The sequence below is a fragment of the Limanda limanda genome, chromosome 9 (genome assembly GCF_963576545.1).
Source record: "Limanda limanda chromosome 9, fLimLim1.1, whole genome shotgun sequence".
NCBI classification, from domain to species: domain Eukaryota; kingdom Metazoa; phylum Chordata; class Actinopteri; order Pleuronectiformes; family Pleuronectidae; genus Limanda; species Limanda limanda.
The window spans coordinates 7,113,645-7,130,182 of record NC_083644.1 but is presented as its reverse complement, the minus strand read 5'-3'; the positions used below and the strand labels follow the sequence as shown (position 1 = coordinate 7,130,182).

General features: G+C 43.8%; 1 protein-coding gene across 1 annotated transcript in view; it reads right to left on the bottom strand.

The window, feature by feature from the left end:
• The window catches only part of lrp8 (low density lipoprotein receptor-related protein 8, apolipoprotein e receptor), a 154,345-nt gene extending 142,688 nt beyond the window's left edge, over positions 1-11,657 (bottom strand). The window contains exons 1-2 of the mRNA XM_061078012.1: positions 11,591-11,657; positions 10,717-10,842 (exon numbers count right to left, since the gene is read on the bottom strand). Coding sequence (XP_060933995.1) covers positions 10,717-10,842; positions 11,591-11,657 — 193 coding nt within the window. The remainder of the gene's footprint in view (positions 1-10,716; positions 10,843-11,590) is intronic.
• Positions 11,658-16,538: the final 4,881 nt, after the last annotated feature.

Sequence of the window (16,538 nt, the reverse complement as noted above, 5' to 3'; positions counted from 1 at the left end):
TTAATGCAAGGTCACAACCCTATTCATTATGTTCACACGCACAAAACCAAATGTCAAGCCCCTTTTTTAGAGTGGTGTGTGTGTGTGTGTGTGTGTGTGTGTGTGTGTGTGTGTGTGTGTGTGTGTGTGTGTGTGTGTGTGTGTGTGTGTGTGTGTGTGTGTGTATGTGTGTGTGTGTTTAATGGGGGCCTCTGAGGCACCATTGAGAAGGTGTCACCCTGCTTCCAAAACATTCAAGCGCAGCCTCCAATGAAGCATAATAGGGTGGGGGGGTGTAGAGTGAAGGGCAGAGGGGGACGGAGTCGTCATTGGTTAAAAACAAACTGCGACAACATGCCAGGAAAGAAGAAAGAGAGCAGGAGCCTAGATATGGTTAAAAAAAAGAATCTCACTTGGATGTAAAAATCATAGAATCTCCTTTTTCCTTCTCCTCTCAATGTAGCATCTTTAAAGTTAAAAGCAAATCACAAATCCCTGATACCTGAAGTGCACTTTGCACATCAATGCATCCTCATACACTCATCCTGGTGCACAAGCAACCACAGCACGCACCACACATCAACACTGCAGGACGAGAGGCTTTTTATCAGGACTTTTCAGAGACATAATCCCAACAAGAGATGTTTCATTTTGTCTCAATCAGCAGTGGAAAGTGAGGCTCTCCAGTACAACCTGGGGAGTGTCAGGGTGCTGGGATAATAATAAAAAAGCAAGCTGCAAGGGAAGTGTTACATTAGCATTGTGTCACACCACTTTTTTCTGATAGCTGGTATTACCGAGCACGAGCTGTATCATCAAATAATCCCCCCCACCTGCCCCTCCTCCTCCTACCCCCCGACCACCACCTCACAACATCCCTGCAACGATTGACAAGCACAATCCCCTCAAGCTAGAAAGACCCGGTCCCAGACTTAGGAGCAGCCGAGGCATGTGCGTAAACAGAGATAGTCTCGTGTAATCTACGTTTACAGCTTCGTTCAAAAGCCAGATGGAAGGAACAGGACAAAGAGACGGAGAGACAGAGAGAGATACACAAGAAAGGTGAGAAAGGTGTAGGATGACACCAGTCGCCATTTAAAGTTGTCGACCCTCCAGTTGTTCTGGATGTTTGTTTCATTATCTTTAATTAGGGAACTCTAATCCTTGACTATATTGTCAGGAACTGTCGCTCCAAGCCTGTCAATTAGTGATTTAAAAAATCTATATAACTCTTTCTGTATCTCTTTTGCTTTGACCAGGTGTAAATTCAAAATAAAAGCCCTACGAATTCAAGTAATTGTCGCAGCTGCAATAAAATCAAATCCTTTTTGTAACTATTGATGATATTAAAATGTAACATTACCTCATAAAGTGTTTATGAGGTATATGTGCATATGTGGCAAATAGAACATGAGGATTCACTCATCACACACCTGCAGCGCTGCTATGCTCACACAAACACACACACACACACACACAAACAAACAATGGGCAATCACAATAATCAACCCTCATTATCAGGCCACGCCCACTCAGTCCTCAGCAGACAGGTTCTCATGTCTGCTCCCTGGTGCACAGTGTGTGAGATGTGAACCCACAGTGGAGAATACCTGCTAAGATTAACCATTCAGTCAAAATTCTTATTGTCAGTTAGCGGATAAACGGTTAATGATGAACATCCTTATTTGTAAACTTATATATATATAAGTTATAGTTACTTGATGAGTGAAATTATTCTCTTTTAAAAAACACAAATTCTTCATCTTATAATAATTTCAATCATTAAACTGAATTCAGCCTCAGAACATTACATTTATATAACCTCCACCAGCTCAGCCTTTAGTATCAGGTTGTATTTTTAGCCTGTGAAGCGGTGACTGTTCTCTGCTGGCTCACGATACAGAGATATCATGCTAAGCTCCGAGTCTACACATATTATCCTGAGAGCGCTTTTGTTTTTTGACGCCTTCAAAAAGACTCTTTCCATCTGCTTCCTCTCAGCAGGTCAAAATATCTACCTTCAACCCATCGGAGAACAAACACACAAAAAGACACAAATTCACAGCAAATGGATTTCCTGCCTCACCGCTACACAATGTGGAAAATATCCTATTTTATTTGACAAGTAACACTGAGACGTAATGAATCAAACTGAACAATCCAACTGTTCGGTCGCAGACAGAGAAGAATGATCGATATAAAAAGTAAAAAGAGAATCAACAGCCTTTCATTTGTCTTTACTCTTCTGTGAAAGAAAGGAAATAGTTTAAAGAAACGACACAAAACAAGAGAAGGACTGAGAGACAGTAACGAGAGTAAAAGAATCCGAGGTGATATCCTCAGACCAAAGCCTCTCTCCTCCACTTTGGAACTTTCATGTCGAACTTCTCATGAAAACTTTTGACACGCAGCACTCCGGGGCCTCATCTCAGCGTTAGCACAGCACTCTGGTATTAGCAGCCATGTTTTATTCATCAGCATCCTTCGTTGTCATTTCATACGCCGCTCCACCCACCCCCCCCCCTCCCCCCCGGCTGCAGAGACCAGGCGACGAAGCGCAAGGTGAAAAACAGGATTACAGCGAATGTAAATAATAAAGAAAAACGGAGGCACATGAAGACGTTCGGTTAATCTGAGCCGGGGGATTAACGCCATGATACCCTGTCAGACACAGCCGGGTCGGGAAGAGGGGGGTGGATAACAACAACAGCACAGCACAACAACACAAGCACAAAGAGACACACAAGAGTGAGACGTACCTGAACACACACACACACACACACACACACACACACACACACACACACACACACACACACACACACACACACACACACACACACACACACACACACACACACACACACACACACACACACACACACACACACACACACACACACACACACACACACACACACACACACACACACACACACACACACACACACACACACACAGGGCAGGGTAAATAGGATTGTGGTATTATCGGGGTTTGACTTTGAACAATAAGCGACTTTACGCCAGAGCAGACGAGACGACACCTGGAAACACTAATTCTGACAGACGTGTGGGGGGGGCTGTGCACAGGAAGGAAGAGAGATAAGGTTTCACAGCAACCACTTCATGAAAGAGTTTGTGTTTGCTTTTTACAGTTATTATTTAGGGGCAGTTGAAAGCAAATAATCAGGCTTTATGAGTGTAAAGAAGTATCGTAGACTTTATGAAAAGAAATATTACACACGACAAATTCTGTGGTCAGGCGGCACAGCGAGCTGTAGACATAACAATGGTGTTATATGACCATATCAGATTGATATGCAACCATCCTGGACAACAGAAGTATTGTTATGTATTGTGCACAACCAGCAGACACACAGAACATTTGGTATGTTTCTATTAACTCTCCTTTATCAATTTCTGTTCTTTACCAACTCCAGAGGGAAATATTTGGCTTTGTGTGTTTGCCATGTTAGTCGCTCAGTGGGTCTGGGAGGTAACAAGCAGTGGTTTTATCTGAAGGTTTTTCTGTCTGGAAATGACGCTGATCCGAGCAGTGACACAAAACAGTGTGGACGCTAGACAATGAGTTAACAAAATAATGAACGTGAGGGGAAGTGCACAGTCTGGTGCTTCACTCTCTGTGTGTCTGTGACCGAGTCATCTCACATTCTATCCCTGCATGCACCTGCACTCTCATCAGGTGTCTCCATCTCATCCACCCTCCTCTTCATGGGTTAGGGAGGTAGCGGTTCAGAAAGTGACAAATAACTGAGAAAACATTACATGAATGCAACACTCATCATGATCTTTCATCTATCACTCTCTCTCCCTTTATCTCAAACACACACCAGAGGGGGCAGGTCCTCAGACATCTGTATCTGGACTCCTCCATGAATCAAACATCTCTCTATACCCAGACTATAATTTGTATTCAGCTGTTTGTTTGTGAGCTGGGCGGTTTAGATTAGCTCTCCAAACAGGTTGGGGTGGATGCGGTTCACCTGCTTAGACCTCTTTAGTTTTGGATGATTAAAGTGCAGGTGAGGGAGGCCGACTGAGCCTGTAATAAAATAAATGCCTCTTCTATTCAACCATAATGGCTAATGCAGTATCTGTGTTTGAGTGGCACTGAAACAACCTTCTGATCATCATGCGTTTGCTAATATACGACCACACAAGCTCATACAAACAAAAAAACGGGTCAGATACAAACATTTTGGTTGCATTGTGAAGCCCTGAAGTTCAGTTACTGGTAGTGACCATGTTCATGAATATATGCCCTTATTTTAAATACACAATATGAGGAGATGGACATTAACAGAAAGAGTAATTGGTTCTCCGACTGAAAGAAACTCACTAGTTCTTCCTCTCTTTGCTTTCACTGGCCACACATTTCTCATAGTGTGGTCTCACCCTCTGAGACGCTCACTAATTGGATTATAAGTGTGTAGATGGACAGCACACACTGTCTCTCTCTCACACACACACACACGCATAACACACACAAACGCTACATCCTTCATTTCATTTGAAGCTAAAACAATCTCTGTCCGTATGCGTACACAGGGCTTGTGTGTGTCTGTGTGTGTGTCTGTATGTGTGGGTGTGTGTATGTGGGTGTGCAGGAAGCAGATCGTCTACTAGGTAGTTGGTTGAAAGACGGGTTTTAACAACGCTTTGCATTCAACCGCTAGCTGTCCATGATCCAAACAGGGAAGTGACTGAGAGCCACTGTGTCATCATTTCCAAGCATCTCATTTACTTCCTGCACATTCAGACTACAACGCATTCCTGGAGATTCTGCCCTATGTTCAGGACATAGACGGGATTAAAATGCCATTTCTCCCTAATCCCTGGTGTTAACATATAAGTATACATAACATAACATGACGAGTACACAACATATTAAGTACTAAGAAGAAAAAGAACACAACCATAGTACACAGTCAAAGGGCACATTGGATGAGAGTAGTGCAAACCGAAATGGTGCAAAATGGATTTCAAAGTGCAAAATACCTAATGGTAATTAATCTACATCCACAAGATGAGTAAAATAGCAGTTAAAACCAGTGTAATATTCAAACTCCAGAGTATTTGGACATCTGTCGTAAACATAGCAACAATGATTCCTGTTAAAACTGAACCTTGGTGCTGTGGATGAAACTGCTTCCTCCTCGGAGGCTTCGCTGCAATTCATCCCGCTGCCCTTCACTTCAACTCAAAGACATTATTTCAAGGCAAACCTGAGTGACGGGTGTAGGACGCAGAAGTAGTGCTGCTCAAAACTGAGCAAGTCAGACCGCTAAATTTCCACCAGAGGGAAGAGGTGGAGAAGAGAGAGGGAGCGAGCGAGAGCAAACGCCTCGGGCCGGCACTGACCTCGGCTAAAATTACCCTCCTGCTGTTTTGCACCGCTGCACTCAAACACCTATTCAGCAGCAGCAGGTATTGTTAGCTTGTAGAGCATGATACAGTGGCTGGCAAGGGTGGTGCCCCTGGTTCCTTTTGGGCTTGTCAGCTGTCAGGATAGCAATGCTGCTTGTGACAGCTTGTCTACTTGATTGTGTTTAATATTCAATGATCAAGGAGTGGATCGTATTTGAGGGAGATGTGGCCAGCTGGCAGTGTTACCCCTTAATCTATCAGGAGGCCAACACAGGGCCAGAGAGGAGTCGTTTGTTTGTTTTCATTCATTGGCCTGTATTGAGACCTAAACAGCAGGAGATATTCCTAATGGGTGACCACTGACTTTAACAAAAATGTAGTGTTGTGTCCGTGTACCTCCTCATCATTAACCTACAGAGCTGCCAGACATTCTCATTTCCTGAGTTTGGAAATAATCATACATTGTGTAGTGTTTTAGGGTGAACTATCCCTTTAAGCGTTAGCATTTGCTACCCAATAATATGATCTATTGGGGAAACAGATTTGGTGTTTTTAAGGGTTCTTTATGTCCCCATTAGAGATTTGGAATTACAACTTCACACACAAAGGCAACCAGACAAAGCATATGCACATACAAATAGGAACCCATGGTGCTTCAATAGCCACAGAGCACAGCAGTGGTTCTCTTTCTCTGGACCGAGCACTAATATGATGAATGTAACATTGACCCTCACTTCAGATCTTTGCATGTGTGTATGTTGTCCTTTCAGAGGCATTGCATCTGTTTAATGTTAATTTATGCGAGCGGTGCCACAGAGTCCTGCTCCTGCATCCTCATTTGTGTGCGATGGTGTGTAATTGAGAAAGCTGGTGGTCCCCTCGACCTCATACTCCCATTAAATGTGTGACCTCAACTGTGCTACAATACGTGTGTGTGTGTGAGTCAGTGTGTGTGTGTGTGTGTGTGTGTGTGTGTGTGTGTGTGTGTGTGTGGAGAGGGGAGGGGGGTGTCAGCAGGTGACCAGGCTGTGTTTCTGAGCCTATCAGTACAATGCCTTTTATGCCTGAAGCGCTTCTCTGCAGTCTCTTATTACAGTGTCATGTGTGAGTGTGTTGTGCACACACACACACACAATCACCCACACAGACCCACACACACACAGCAGTGGCGTGAAATGTGTTGTGATGTCTCCCCTATGGGAAGCTGGTCTCAGACCGCAGAGGAGACGCTCTCCTTCTCAGACCTGCTCAGACTCATTGTCCTGCTGTGACACACACACACACATACACACACACACTCACACACAGATGGACACACATACACACAACTCTCTTCCCACCCCTATATATTCCCCTTTCTATCCCCTGGTCTGTAACTGTTGTGAAACACTTGGTTTTCTCGGTTCATAAAAGGGTTTAGGATTTAGTTCCAATCCCTTGGCTAAACATGTTTTAGCCAATCCCAGCCGACACACAGCGTAGAAGATATGGTCAGAGTTTCCCAGTCCATCCAAGAGGACATCTTTATATCACTTGTTTTATGCAATGGATGATGGAAATCTAAAGATATTCAATAAAGAATTCCACCAGAGAAATGAATGCAGGAAATGTTTGGCATTTTTGCAATAAAACAGACAATTTAGGCCAAGGCTGGATATTGAGCTGTGATATGAAAACATTTATATCAGGTAGTTTGGAATGAACTAAATAAGTTTCAGCCAGTCGTCTCCTCTAGGCCGTGCAAGGTCAAAGTCTTGTTGCAAAAATCAACAACCACCCCTTGTTTTCACTGGTAGTCTGCCCCCCCCCCTCCTGCCGATAATGGATTAATCCTGGAAGGCTATTGATGTCGAGCTGTTTTCTTAATGGTTGTAGCACCAGCGATTGACGGACCAAGGAGAATTTGGTCGGATGAGGACATATCGACCAAAAAAAAATCGATTAAAGCCCGAAGAAATTCTGACAGATGAGTGTTTTTATGCTGCAGTTTGACCGAGGCCGTTCGGAGGGGACCCTGGTAGAGGGATGTGAGAGAGGGAGAACGGCTGAGAGCCAGCACGAGATCCAGATATGAGATGATTCTACACTGGCACTTTGGATTAGGCATGTTTAAATCCACTTAAATCCGCTGTAAAAATGATAAGGCCTTTTTTTTTCTGTAGATTCCACAGCTGGAATATAGGTCATACAGATCTGTGCAGAGGTGGCGAGTTTCCATGTGTTCACATTCACATGTGCATGAATGTTGTGTTCGCTACAAAGACGGCGCACACACACACATGCACAAAACCCCCCCCACCACCACCACTTTACCGTCTCCCAGGGCAACAAGACCGGAATCTACCAAGAGGCGCGATGAAAATGAAGAAGAGGAGAGGGGCGGAGAGGAGAGGAGCAGGAGGAGGAGGAGGAGAGGATGAAAAAAAAGATACGAGAGACCGGGCACAAAAGACAACCCAATCTAGCAAGACTTATTCTAATACAGCTGCTACAGGGAGACTGCTACAGAGGTAATCTCTGCTGTGAGACACCTGCATGTGGAAGAGGAGGCGGGTGAGGGAACTGTAGCTCATACTCACACACAAACAGTTCTACTTGCCCAGGATGTGTATCGTATAATCAAATCATTCCAGATATATGATTGTGCACATTGTTGATCCCACACACACACACACACACACACACAAACAGACACAAAGGCACTGCAGAGGGATGACTTGGGTCAAAGTACCAACAAGACTCAAGAATGCAGTCATTTTTTAGCTCTGGTTTTCAGGTGCATACTTGAAATCCCCCCAAAACTGCCCAAGAATTTAAGGATAGTGTTGAGGATATTAAGTTGAGCACAACAACACAACTCTAAAGGAGTTGAATTGGACAGAAACAGCAAATTAAACCTTTGATTGAACTCAATAAACCAACCTAATTGAACAACATAAAGTTCAAACAAACAGAATTAATAAGAAGTTCCACCACAGAGAAGTTCTCAGTTGTTAAACTGGTCACATTTTGCAATTACTTAGTACAATCATCATAAAGTGATCGGACACAAAAAATGATATATTAGCAGCTATATGCTAATTGGACTGTCTCAGTATCATTGTCAAGGTAAATAACCCTTATTTGACAATTGTTTCTCCATTTCTTAGTTTTTCGTAACTGCAGTTTTCTTTTGAAGGTCAGAATTGAAGCCCTAGAGGAGGTTAGGAAATCCAAACCTCACCATTTACCCTCATAATTATGCGAGAGCTCTTCTTCCCTCTGCCTTCGCCCCCCTGCTGTTCCGATTCTTCCAAATTATTTTGCTCCTATTTTAATGATCTCTGCTCTCCGCTCCCCTGTTGCCCTCAGTCAAATCTGTTCATTCTTCTCTCCACCTCCTTCTCCTCCTCCTCAGCTCCCTCTCTCCTCTGAGAGCTTTGCTGATGATATTGGGTTTTTGGGAGCGGGGGCACTGAGGTAGTGCTGGCATCTGCTGGCAGGGCTGGCACGCTGCCCGTGGCTGAGCATCGCTCCGGCAACCAGAGTCACGCTGTTGGATTTATCTCCAACCAACCTGTCAGCTGATGCTCTTTGTGGGCGGAAGACGAGTGGGCATTGCCTCTCTGGCATTCGCACTGCCAAGGTACCCAGGGGGAGATTTAAAAATGAGGGGAGGAAAGACCCCTTAGCGGCTGGCACAATGCTGAGGAAGTGAGACAGCTTTAGAGATGGAAGCACCCGATGTCCAACACAGAACTGAAGCACTAACAGAAAAGAGTGAGCAGAGTGGGAAAAGGCTACGTCCACGCTGAGAAGTTTTGCATTAACCACCGATAGTCGAGGCGAATGCAGTTTGTTTTCTTCCTGTAAAGGATCAAATGACAGGAGCACGATGGATCGTTGGAACTGATAAGACCGAATCAGGAAAAGTCTCAAACTCTGCACATCCAGGCAGGAGTTCTAAAACTTGAAAATATCTCCTTTTTGGTTCTCCGGGCGAAAAAAGGGCTTTTTACAACATAACATATGAGTTTGAACGTAGCCTCAGGCACATCAAGAGGGAGAAAGTATATAATGGTAGAGAGTGGGAAGGGAAGAGTTTCAGGAGAGGAGCCCAAGAGGAAAGCAAAAAGCACATCTGAAGCTTACAGGATGTGCAGCTAAAAGAGTGGAGAGCGAGCAGGAGGAGAATCTATCACCTTGTTGCTCAAGTAGCGTTTTCCTATTCTCTTTGAGCAGACGCCTGTACCGAACAACAAAGTAAACCACACCGGCGCTGGTGAAAGGGGAAGCTCATTAAAATCTCTTTCCACTTCCATGAAGCGCCGGCCACTAAAGGTTCAATAACACCAATCAGGCTCCTCCGGTCAATGAGACGCGCTCGTAAATGTCACGACATTCGTGCCGGGAAACTCCCGAGATCTCAGCGGCCGGCGCAGCGTCGGCGAGCGAGCGAGCGAGATGAGAGAATCATGGGTTTCCAGTGATGAGCAGCGATGAATCAATTGGCCGCTAATGTCTCCATTCAAGCAATTAGTACCATGACAAATTTATAAGCGACAATTACTCGGCTGGGTGCAGCTTCCTGAATGGATCGGAGTCGGGGGGGGCAGTTCAACCAGAAATGCACATGACTGGTTTTTTGTCACTCATTCTTAAAGGGGGAATGTCATTCTGCGTTTTTAAAACTCCAGGTGCCCGCTGAAGCGGAGGCGCCCCTCGACAGCAAGAAAAAGCACACAACTTGCAAACAGCCATATCGAAGAGCGACAACATTAGCATTAGCGCACGCTGCATTTAACAGCAGTGACATGTTATGACACACAACACTGCAATTTGATCATCCTATTCCAGATGTGACATAATTCATGAATGCCGTCGTATAGCCAGAGCATTTCAAGACAGTATATAGCAAAACTGAGCTGTCTCACTGCAACATATAAGAGAATTATTAATAATAGTAACAATGATAATAATGATTTTGCTAGGGCAGCAGCTCTCCTTGCGTCAGAGGTTTGCAGGTGAAGTGAGGTTTTGGAGAAATTAGTCAAATTCCTGATGCCATGTGATCTGACCAGTGGTCCAGGATCAGCAGTTCACTGCGCTAACATCTGCAGACTAACAACTGAGAGTGAGATATTTCCAGCTTTGGGGGCCCCCCCAAAAGCAAAAAGGATTAGGAGCTTATACCTCAGACTAACATAACTCCTTTTAAAAGTTACAACACAGGATATATCCAGTTATGTACACAAATTCATGTTTTGGGATTCCTTGTCCTTGTCAGAGACTCCTGTTTGTAACCTGATGGGAGTTCCAGCACGCCAAAGGTCCATGGGGGGGGGGGAACAGCGAGTAGAGGTCACTTACGACAGTTCTCCTCGTCGCTGTTGTCCGAGCAGTCGTCGTCATCGTCACATCTCCACAGGGTCGGGATGCACCGGCCGTTCTGGCACTGAAACTGTCCGGTTTCACACTCCGACTCCGTATGAGTTCCTGTGTGGCCAGAGCAGAACAAATCATCAGTATGGGTGGTTAAATATAAATATCAGAAGAAGAGGATGTGAGAGTTGAGAGCATTTAGAGGGGCTATACATACTATTGATCATAAACAGGACCTGATAAACAATCTGCTCACACTGGAGGCTTCTTCAACTGTGCAGGTTTAGAGGTTCTATGTTGCATCAATCTCCAGATTTCAACACAACACAGACAAAGATCACAATCTGACCAGGACACTGATGATTGCAATCATTTCCTCTTAGATTTGGGTGTTTGAATTTGTGCAAAACAATCGTGCTGCACTAATAATGGTCCCTGCAGGTGTTTTATTCCAATCCAAATCCAAATGACTTCAACTCTTGTATCTGATCCTTATGGTTATGCTCAGTGGATGTGTGGTGGCTTTACGCCCGTCTGCCTGTGTCCTGTTGGCACATGCCTTTCAGTTTAATGCTTGTTAAACTGCAGCTGATGATGATGAAGATGATGCTGATGATGATGATGATGATGAGAACCAGAGACCGGAGCAGCCTCCACTTCGCGTCCACATCCCCACAAACGAGCCTTGTTTTACGCATCAGCCTCCTGGCATCTGACACGTGTTGGATCGCGACCCTTCCTTCCGCATGTTGACACCTTGTGTCCGCGGTGACATCCTCCACGACCCGGACTGAAGCGACCCCCCCCGGGTACCATCCTCCTCCCTCCAACCCCCCCCCCCAGATGTCCCTCGGTTTCTTACCTTTAACACAGCGGAGCTCCGTGAGCAGCAGATGGAAAAGCAGGAGCTTCCCGACCTCGGTCCACATCTTTAGATCCTCGGGACGCTCATGCAAAGTGGATAAAAAAGCTCCAGTAGCTCCTCTCTCTCTCCGTGTGTGTGTGTCCGTGTGTGTGTGTGTCTCTGTGTGTGTGTCTGTGTGTGTGTGTGTCCTCCGCCGTGCTCTCCTGTCTGTGCCTCGGCTCCGACTGAGCAGCAGCGACTCTCCTCCTGCTGCCTCCGTTTGAATGCGTGACGCTACAGGGGGGAGGGGGAGGAGCCTGTAGTAGAAACAAAGTATCATGTTGGCGGAAACAGCTGAGTCACGTCGAGCCCGGCTGCCACACCTCCGAACATTATTTGTTTATAGATATATTTAAAAAACTGCCAAATCATTGTGAGGAGCAGTTAAAGGTTCAATGGGTAAATAACTTATCACTCATAACCCCCCCCACCCACCTCACCTCACCTCACCTCACCCTCCACTTCAAACATGACAGAGAACATGTGGTAACCTTCAGGTGTCATGAAACTCAAAAGGTGTTTTAGTTTGTCCAGTTTGGGCTACTGTAAAAAAAAAAAAACATGGCTGCCTCACTTGAGAGGAGCCGCTCCTGATGTGAATATGAATATTTCAATATGAAACACACATTATAGGGTAAAGAAAACAACAGTTCGTTCAATTTAGATGAAACACATGAGTGGAAACATCACTAGGATTATTTTATATTCAATTTCTGCCAACTTTCACCTTAATCTTACACACTGTACCTTTAATTTACAGTTTTTTCTAACGTAATGGAGTCAACATTTTTTAATGGTCGCCAAACAGTTCTGCTATTGCTGTGTTTACGATCCCAGAAATTTGAATACGCCCACTTTTTCTTCCATCGTCTGATTTTGGACTGACAAGTATTACGAGATATAGCCTACTTTTACTTTTTAGTTTGATCCATGTCCTGTGAGTGCTTACATGGAGGAAGCAGCTGGGGTTTATGACCTGTACTGCAGCCAGCCACCAGGGGGTGCTCAAGCTGAACTGGCCACACATCGGAACTGTCACGTAATCCATCTTTATGTACAGTCGAGGGGTTGAATTGTAAAAGTACTGGTTATAAGCGATGGCAACATGTTACGGAAGCAGTTGATGCTGTTGTGCTAAGCTAAGCTACCTGTCTCTTGGATTTAGCTTCACACTAAAGGGCCCATGTTATGAAAATTCCAATTTTGTAGTGCTTCTACATGTTAATGTGGGTATCTGGCATGTCTACTGTCCCAAAAACTTGTTGTGGTTCCTCTATGTCAGAAAACGATACACTAGATGGCGTCGAATGGGATTACGACCCGAAAATATGTCATAGTCTCGCTTAATGGCCTTGGACCACCCCCCACCATCATCTCACCAGCTCCGGGGAGAGAGAGAGAACCCTCAAAACAGGTCAATCTGAGGAGGGTTGTTTTAGATAGGGTAAAAGGGTGCTGTTTTAAATGATCCTTGTGGTATTTTGACCAAAATATGTTACAGACATTTCATCAAGACCCCAAGAAACCATATCAATTGTGGTAAAATGGGCATACGATGGGGTCCTTTAAACAAACAGACACGAGAATCGTCCCAATTCTTTGATCCAACTCTCTGCAAGAGAAAGAATAAATGGGATTTACAAAATGTCAAACTAGTCTTTAAAAACAGCCTTGCACCGTTTTTTTTGAAGAAACGGTTAGATAATAAATTAACCATAGCTTAGCCCCGATGTTGAAATTGAACATTTGAGTATTATTCAACATATTATACTGAAATTTAGATTTGAGTACTTTATCTTCCGTGTGCAACCACATTGAACTAGTTTCACTTTTGATTTTCTTTTGTTGTCCTGTAGCTCCACCTGGATTGGATTATTGTTCGTTGGCTTCTCTTTTTAGACAAGTCATTTCATATGCGACATTTTAATATCTGGAACATTGAAAATTCCCACCGGTAATCCAATCCCATGTGTACACAATGATACGAGCTTTGCTGCTTTCGAGTTCCAGTATCAGCTCCAGTAACTGTTGCTATGGGAAACGTCTGCAAAATAATATTTTATCCACTTTTACTTCTCATTTCCTTTCAGCTAAAGCTTTGTCTTTATTACTTCTTAGGGCATAAGGGTTGTTTTCAGTTCTTGCTGTCAAAAGGAGGCTTATTAAACAGTTGAGTGACTATAATAGCATTTCTTTAAATGAAAAAAAAGTCCCACGAGTACCACATGTGTGGTAATGATCCCTGCGTCGTGGAGCCTGACAGGTTTTCAGTTGGCTCGAACAATAATCTTGGAGGGAGCCAATGACCATCATTTAATGGAACTGTTGGGGGCATATCTGCAGCGAGAGCTGAGAAAGCAAAGAGAATGAAGACTAGAATTTGAATTGAAGGAGAAGTGTGTGCAATGACAGGGAACAGACGGGTCTGTTCTGCTGAGCTGTGCCGAGCTCAGTTCTGACTTGCTGCAGTTCAGCATGGCCCGTGTGCATGAAATGACTTTAACACATGAATCAACACATGAATAATGAATAAAACGACTGTATAAATACAGGGGGAAAAAACACAAAATTTTGCCTCTTATACATTATTCAATGACAATGGTGTGAATGAAACATTAAAAAGCTGGCATCGCTGCAGAAAGTGGTCAGAATAGGTCTTTGCATCACTTTCACTTGAACTGTTTTACCTGTGTTTGTTGTTGCATAGTTTTTCCTCAAGGGAAAATAAGACCACGGTTGAAAAGCATGGTCTTTACTTGTTTATTGTATTATCAAATTTGTGTGCAAATATTACTTTGTGAATGCGGTGACATATTATGTTAATATAAAGTATATACACAATGGTTCCACTTCCATATGGTCTATGACAAGAACAAGAAGAGTAATATGTGCACATCTGGTATTACATCTCTTTGAATTGCAAGCAATATGTTTCATGAATACGCAGCTACTTTACATGTATGTTGTGTCATCTTTAATCCATCAAGTCCAGGGGGCTGCAGCATGTGGGTTTACCTACCGCACAGCAGCCCTGCAGTAGGAAGGAGTTCGGGGATGTGCATGAATTAGAGCAGAAGAGCAGGAGCAGGTTTTGCTCAGACTTGCTCGACAGCTGCCAGCAGCAACGTGCTGGAGGAAATCTGGAACAGAATCACCACATATATGTCAGCGGATAAAAACAAATCTAGAGCCATAGAATAAATGGCTTCCTGAATATGATTTTTATAAATCAAATCTACTCTTTAGAATCTAAGAAATAGTTTGACTTTGAGGCTGTAATTTGTAGGCACCAATAAAGTCAGACGTTTAGATAATGAAGCTGCTCCTCTGTTAAATTTAAAAATACAGCATGCTGCATATTAGAGAAGTTGTGGTTTTTTCCTTTAGACAATTTTAAGAACATGTTATTGTGCAAAATGCATCAGTGCGTGTGATGAGTTCTTTGATTTGTTTCAAGCAGAAACATCACGTCACAGAGATTTTGAATGTTTTGTGTCATCTGACATTAACATTAAGAATCTGCAAATCAATGTTTTACAGACACACAATCTGAAGATTTAAGCTACAGGAAGTCATGTCTTCATATCAACAATGGATCAAGTGTTAACATGTAATATGAATGGGCCTTTTGAGTGAGTCTTGGCTTGTCCTATATCTGATCAGTGTTGGTTTTAGACACAGCCGGCGTGAGCAGTCAAACTCACCCTATGCTGTTTTCCTGGCACCAATAGCAGACTCAGTTATAGACCATATGGTCAACATAGTTACACGTTCAGCAGCAAGTCCAAAACACATTTAAATGCTAAATTTTATTACCGGAACTCTAAATGAATGTTTTGGTTGTTGTTCTGCTTTCATTCGCAGTATCAGCAGAAATCATCATGCCCAATTGTTTTTTTTAAATCGAGCATATTGAGGATATCGTAAGAAGAAAGTGTTGAAATCAGAATTTATGATGCTAAATAACACTGAAGCTTCTTTGAGGCAAACTGAACCTGACATTTGCTGTAAAACATCTAGAAGAGGCACATGAAGACTTGAAAAGACATCAAGATTTTGGCTTTAAGAGCTGTCGTTGGTGTTGATGGGATGAAAATGCAAACGTGATTCCTTTAGCAGAATTCCTACCATGGCTTTCCTCCTTTTTCTGCTGTTGTAGACGCGACAACTTCTAGAAAACATCCAGACATTTTCCAGAGATGCTGTCGTTTGCTGTATGAATTTATTTTGAATTAATAATCCGAGAGGAAAAAGAAGAGCACACAAAGTCAGTATGTGCAAACAAAGGAAACGTCCGCAGGCTCCCATTGTGTGACCGTGGTGGAGCAGCACTGTACAGTCATCATGTTTCTACACTCACATGCAACTCTTCCTGATTGTTACCCCTTGAGGTCAGAGCTGAAATTGTGTCCATCTCTCAACCGAGCACACTCAGCTGGAGATAAGGCACATTCTTATTTGGCTGCAGGACAGTGGGTGACTCTGACTGAGAGCTTCAGTCCTTTAAGATGATTACGTTCATCTTTTGTCTCTTTATCTCCCTCTTTCTCTCCGGCTCTCGACGTCTGGGTCCGCCCCGTATTGGTTTGTTTCCTCTTCCTCTGTCCTTTAATCTCTATAGTCTGTCTTTTCCTCTTTCATTTCCCTCACCATCTCTTTTTTAGTGCCTCTCTCTCTCTGTGTCTCTCTCTCTCTCTCTCTCTCTCTCTCTCTCTCTCTCTCTCTCTCTCTCTCTCTCTTTACCACTCTTTCTCCCTGGTCTGAGACAGATAGGGCTGTCGGGAGACGGCAACAGAGCTGGTGGTCAGCAAATCTTCTGTCTCTTCCTGCCGAACACCACTGCATGTGTGTGTGTGTCTGTGTATATAAATGTGTGTCTTTGTGTGTTTGTGTGTGTTTGTGCTGG